The sequence below is a fragment of the Buteo buteo genome, chromosome Z (genome assembly GCF_964188355.1).
Source record: "Buteo buteo chromosome Z, bButBut1.hap1.1, whole genome shotgun sequence".
Taxonomy (NCBI): domain Eukaryota; kingdom Metazoa; phylum Chordata; class Aves; order Accipitriformes; family Accipitridae; genus Buteo; species Buteo buteo.
Genome location: NC_134204.1, coordinates 79607034 through 79613159, shown reverse-complemented (window position 1 = coordinate 79613159; position 6126 = coordinate 79607034). Strand labels below are relative to the sequence as shown.

Below are 6126 nucleotides of genomic sequence, written 5' to 3'. Positions count from 1 at the left end.
CATCCGCTAAAAGAACTTTGGTGGACAAAATGACCTCTGTAAAAATGCTGGAGTTTTGTGAACAGGACAATGTGGACAGAGGAGAGGGCCCCATGGAGGGGGGGAATGCACTGCTCCAAGGCCCAATTCCTTATCTTGAGTGACCAGAAGAAGAAGCACGATTTATGTCTTCCTGGAGGGAGAGGGCTCCACGGAGGGTGGGCCAAGGCCCCAATTACCAGGAGAAGGAGCACAATTTATGCCTCCCTGGAGGAAGAGGGCCCCATGGAAGCTGGGACTGTGCTTCTATTTTAAGTGGTCATGCCAGCAGGCCACAATGAACACACACCCCCCCCCCCGCCAAAGCTCACTGATCGATTCCAGTGAACCCCAGGTGTGGGAACTGCGCATGTTAAGATCATCAACTAACACTATAAAAGAGGAGAGAACAAATCCTCAGCGCGCGCCCGCCGGAACTGGACCTCGACACTGGCTGGACCAACGCTGGACCCAGGACTGGTGAAACCCTTCTCCTCTTTCTTTCTCCTTTCTCTCATTCTCTCTCTCTCTCTCCCTTCTCTCTTTTCCACAGTCCCTACACCTCATCCTTTGAAACATAAACCGTTGACCAAGTCTGAGACTAGGAGTGGATCTAGCCGCCCCTGAGCTCCTCTTTGAGAAGGAGTCCAGAAAGCAAGGGGGTCCGCTCTGAACCTCGTGACTCAACGGGAGGGCTCCCCTTCTGATACATTTCATGTTCCTTTTTCCATTTCATTTTTCTATACTTCCCTCTTCTTCTCAAACAGCGGCTTAATGACATGTTGCAAGGTTCATATTAACAAGTTCATGTGTATCTGGACAAAGCTAGCTAGGTTGAATAAATGTTGATTGTTGTTTGAACTCCCCTGGTGTCGTTTCACCTTAATTCTGACAAAGGAAATCCACGAACCTGAGTCGCTCCAACTTTGGGACGCGACATCTTAATTGGCGTCACGGACAGGATTTCCCTTGTTGGAAGGGAGTTTCTAATGGGATACCGGACCTCCACTCGGAGAATGAGCGGGGAGGATCTGGGAAAGATCTCTCAACAATAAGTCGGGAGAGATCTGAGCAGTGGCAGACATAGAGGCCCGGGAAAAATCTGTGTCTGACTGTTCCCCAGTTTTTAGAGAGGCTAACTGCCTATACGGGATTTCCCTTGTTGGAAGGGAGATTCTAACGGGATACCGGACCTCCACCCGGAGAGCGGGCGGGGAGGATCTGGGAAGGATCTCTCAACAATAAGTCGGGAGAGATCCGAGCAGTGGCAGGCATGGTGACCCGGGAAATACCTGTGTCTGACTGTTCCCCTGTTTTAGAGAAGCTAATTGTATATAAAGCCCGCCCTTCCCCACAAGGAGTAGCCTGGGCACGAAACCACTGGCATGATCCAAAAGCCATTGTAGGAAGAATTGAAAAGCTTGCAAAAGAAGGCAGGTTTCGCCCAGGAAAAGGGAAGGCTGTAGTGTGTGCAGTGTTAGGGGCTGCGCTCGCAGCAGCTCAGGAAGACCGACAGGAAACAATGAGAGCTGAGCAGGCAGATAAGGAGAAGATTCAGTCCCTGCAGGATTTAGTTAAAGTCCTGCAAGAGCAGTTAACTGCTGAGCGTAATACAACACAGCGGCTTCATGCTGCCTTGTCTGATGCGTTAGATCGGGAAAGAATTCTACGAGCCGAGGCAGATGAACGATCTGACCCGGACTTAGACCTGCAAGGTCTAGAGGTAGTTCAAGTGAAACAACAAAAATCTTTATACCCAAATCAAGAGTTGGAATGTACCAGAAAAGTTTTTTACCCTGAGGATGAAGAGATAGCAATGAGGCCATTAATTAAAACAGAAACCATCGATAATGGCCAAATTGGCAGAGCACCACACGTGACCATTAAGACGATACCATACTCTGCCACTGAATTATCTAAAATTCAGGAAAAGTACATCCGACTAGCAAAGGAGACTGAAACAGAATATGTGTGGAGGGTGTCATTAACTGGTGGTGACCGGATTTTATTGTCAGAAGATGAAGCCCAAGGATATTGGGGGCCTGGAGTGTTCCTAACTACTGATGATCCTAGGGAACCATGGTCTCTGACGCAGCGGGCAGCTTACTGGGCAGGGGGAATAGACCAAATGGAATGGGGAGAACCAACACGGATAGACACCCCTTCTATAAATCAGTTAACCGAGAGCTTACAGAAAACTGCTTGTCTCCAATTAATGCATGATAGGCGATTAGTGCCACAACAGCCCTCTCCGATGTTGTTAAATGCCAATCCTGATAGAATGACTCGTCTAATCAGGGGTTTACCAGATCCTTTGAAGTTATATGCTGTTCAGCTGCAGGATAGATTACGTGATGCGATAGCACCTAGAGGAGGGAGGCGAAATGCAGGAGGGGCCCTGACCTGGGGAGAAGTGGCACAGGAATTGATTAACTACGGCCGGAGAATGGGTCTCACAAGGGAAGAAAGCAGGGCTAAGCCTGCTATCCGCCGAATAGAAGGACCTGGCCGACCTCCCCCATCTAAGACTGTAAACGCCAAAAAGCCATATGGGGGTCAGCGGAACTTGTTGTGGGCAGAAGGGATAGAAAAGGGAATTCCCCGGGATGTGATGGATGGCTTGCCCACCTCTGTCCTAGAAAAATTGGTCCTAGGATGGAAAGACAAAAACAAGGAGCCCCCCCATACTGAGTTAAACATTCGAGACTATAAGGGGGTGAATCCGCAGTCGCTGGCAACTCCCGCTCCCCAAACACCTACTGCTCCAGAGGAAAGTATGACTGTTTGCAGGACGGGAAACCAGACACGCCGTCCCCAGTAAGTGAGCCGGGGGACGGCCAGTGGGTTTATTTAAGGAGGCTCACTGAGAATAAGATAGGAGACCTGTTGATTACTTTTCCCCTTGGTCCCTTTAAGACTCCAGTAACTTTTTTAGTTGATACGGGTGCTCAGATGTCAGCACTCCGGGCGGATGTTGCTAACCGCAATGGAATAATTGCAGATAAGAAGCAGATATGGGTCACAGATGTTTTTGGAAGCTCCCAACCACAGCCAACAGCTAAAGTTAAATGCTGGCTGCCAGGGGATTCGTCCCCTGTTGAAGTTACTATGATACTAGGTCCTCTACCCACCAATATTCTAGGACTCGACCTCTTAAAGGGCTGGTCGTGGGTAGACTCTAAGGGAAGAGAATGGAAATTTGGGTGTCCTGCAATCTCTGTGAGGCTTTTGCAGTCTGCACCAACTCTTCCCCCTTCAAAGATAGTCAATGTCAAACCTTATGCTTTGCCTTTGGGAGCAAGGGAAGGGATCACTTCAGTGATAACTGAGTTACGGGAACAGGGGATAGTTATTCCTACGCACTCACCCTATAATTCCCCAGTATGGCCAGTCCGCAAGCCAAATGGGAAGTGGCGACTGACAGTCGACTATAGACGCCTGAATGCCAATACTGGCCCATTAACAGCTGCAGTCCCCAATATAGCAGAATTAATTGCAACCATACAAGAACAGAGTCACCAGACTTTAGCAACCATTGATGTGAAAGACATGTTCTTTATGGTTCCCTTCCAGGAAGCAGATAGGGACCGCTTTGCCTTCACCTGGGAAGGTGTACAATATACATTTACACGGCTTCCCCAAGGCTATTGCCACTCACCAACCATTGCTCACTATGCATTAGCCCAGGAATTAAATCAGATCACTCCCGAAGATGGAGTAAAAGTATATCAATATATTGATGATGTGCTAATCGGAGGACCAGATGCCACTGTGGTGGGACAAACCCAGAGAGAAATCATTAATCACTTAGAGAATTTAGGGCTCCAAATTCCTGCTGAAAAGGTGCAACTTCCATCACCTGAAGTAAAATTTTTAGGTATCTGGTGGAAAGGAGGGATGGTGTGTATACCTCCCGAAACCTTGTCCACCCTCAAACAAGTGAAAATGCCTGAGAATAAGAAGGAATTGCAGCATGCCCTAGGCTTGCTAGTGTTTTGGAGAAAACACATCCCCGACTTCTCTATCATAGCTCGCCCTTTATATGATTTAACCCGTAAAAGAACTGCTTGGGACTGGACACCTGTCCATGAAGAGGCTCTGAAATTGTTAATTTTTGAAGCAGGGATTTACCAGGCCCTAGGGCCGATACATCCAACAGACCCACTCCACATAGAATGGGGTTTTGCAATTCATGGGTTATCTATACATATGTGGCAGCGTGGACCTGAAGGTCCTACTCGTCCCATAGGATTTTTCTCGCGTAGCTTTAAGGATGCTGAAAAACGGTATTCAGTTTGGGAGAAGGGACTCTTTGTAGTTAACCTAGCCTTACAGGAAGCCGAGAGAATTATACGACAACAGCCCATCATCCTGTGGGGACCCTTTAAGATCCTGAAACCAATATTGGCTGGAACTCCTCCCCCCATAGGAGTAGCTCAACGAGAAACAGTAAGGAAGTGGTATGCCCAGTTAGACCACTACTGTCACACTAGACAGATAAAGGAGGGAACACCCAAAACGCTCCAAATACAGGATCCCCCTTCTGATCAGCCAGATACAGAACCCCCTCCATCGTACATCAAAGTGGCTCCTGATTTCAAACCCCATTTACAAAACGTATGGTTCACTGATGCTTCCGCAAAAAGGGACGGAAAGACGTGGAAGTATCGAGCAGTAGCATTACATATTGATTCAGGGGAGCATGTGATAACTGAGGGAGAGGGTAGTGCCCAAGTAGGGGAGTTAGTTGCTGTGTGGAGCGTAGTCGTTAAGGAAGCTGAGACAACAGAACCAATATACATTTATACTGACTCCTATGCAGTATTTAAAGGATGCACTGAATGGTTACCATTTTGGGAGCAAAACCAATGGGAAGTAAACCGAGTGCCAGTGTGGCAACGAGACAAATGGGAAGAAATACTGAATATCGCCAAGCAGAGATCTTTCTTGGTAGGCTGGGTTGCTGCACACCAGGCAGGAGATAACCCAGCTCACCTCCTAAATAACCAGGTAGATTCCTTAACACGACTAGCCAGTCTTGCCATCGAGGGTGAAGCGGAGAAATGGGAACACCTTTTGGAGTGGCTGCACGTGAAGCGTGGCCATTCAGGGAGTAAAGACCTGTACAAAGAGGCTATTAGCAGAGGATGGGCCGTTACACGAGAATTATGTAACACTGTTATTTCTGCATGTGGTCAGTGTCGAGTTCGTTTGGAAAAATATAACCCTCTAAAAGAGCAACCCCTACATTTAAGAACAAACAAAGGTTTATGGCAAACGTGGCAAATTGACTATATTGGCCCCTTTTGGGTATCAGAGGGAAAACGGTATGTGTTAGTAGGAGTAGAGGTGGTATCAGGACTAGCACAAGCTAAAGCTGTATCCAGAGCAACAGGAGAAAATACAGTGAAAAGTCTTAAACTATGGTTTAGCTGCTTACCCAAGCCTCAATCAATTCAATCTGATAATGGGAGCCATTTCACTGCTGGAGTGGTGCAAGAATGGGCTAAGGGTGAGGAAATACAGTGGGTTTTCCACACCCCTTACTACCCTCAAGCTAATGGTATTGTAGAGAGAACAAACGGACTTCTAAAACGAGCTCTGAGGCCCCATGACCCAGGGTGGGCCTTGCGAGTACCAGAAGCAGTATACCGCATTAAGAGCCGGTGGGGGGCAAATGGCTGCCCCCGACTCCTAGCATTCTGTCCCACACCTCCGTCTATTGTTCCAGGGACGAAAGGTGGCAAAGACCCTGCACACTTGCTCCACTATGCTGGACAACCAGTATTAGTGGAACTACCCACTGTGGGGCAAGTGCCCCTAACCCTAAAGACACCCCTTAACCTCTATTCCTGGGTGGCCACAGATGCTCATGGGAAAGAGCATCGTATCAATACCCGATGGATTGTCCCATCCTTCTAAGTGGACCTTCATGTTCTGAATTAAAATTGCTCCGATGTTAAATGGCTGATAAGAGTATGGTTTTTTTTCTGTATCCCACTAACTGGATTCTAACAAGCATAGTAGTTAAGATGCACAATATAAACCTAACCCTCTGTTACAGTACTAAAACCATAGTTGCTTGATTGCTTGCTTATGTTTTTGTTA

At 47.6% G+C, this 6126-nt stretch overlaps 1 protein-coding gene across 1 annotated transcript; it reads left to right on the top strand.

The window, feature by feature from the left end:
- Nucleotides 1–1046: 1046 nt before the first annotated feature.
- LOC142027157 (uncharacterized) lies at nt 1047–5809 on the top strand. Its single transcript, XM_075020843.1, has 3 exons — nt 1047–2792; nt 3401–3792; nt 5750–5809. Exons 1-3 carry the CDS (start codon nt 1292–1294, stop codon nt 5807–5809), a joined length of 1953 nt encoding a protein of 650 aa, XP_074876944.1. The 5' UTR covers nt 1047–1291.
- The last annotated feature ends 317 nt before the right edge of the window (nt 5810–6126 follow it).

Coding starts and splice junctions, on each gene's coding strand:
- LOC142027157 (XM_075020843.1), top strand. CDS start 1,292: ATGGTGACCCGGGAAATACCTGTGTCTGACTGTTCCCCTGTTTTAGAG. Junction 2,793..3,400: donor ACCTACTGCTCCAGAGGAAA/GTATGACTGTTT, acceptor ATAATTCCCCAG/TATGGCCAGTCCGCAAGCCA. Junction 3,793..5,749: donor GAGGACCAGATGCCACTGTG/GTGGGACAAACC, acceptor CTATTGTTCCAG/GGACGAAAGGTGGCAAAGAC.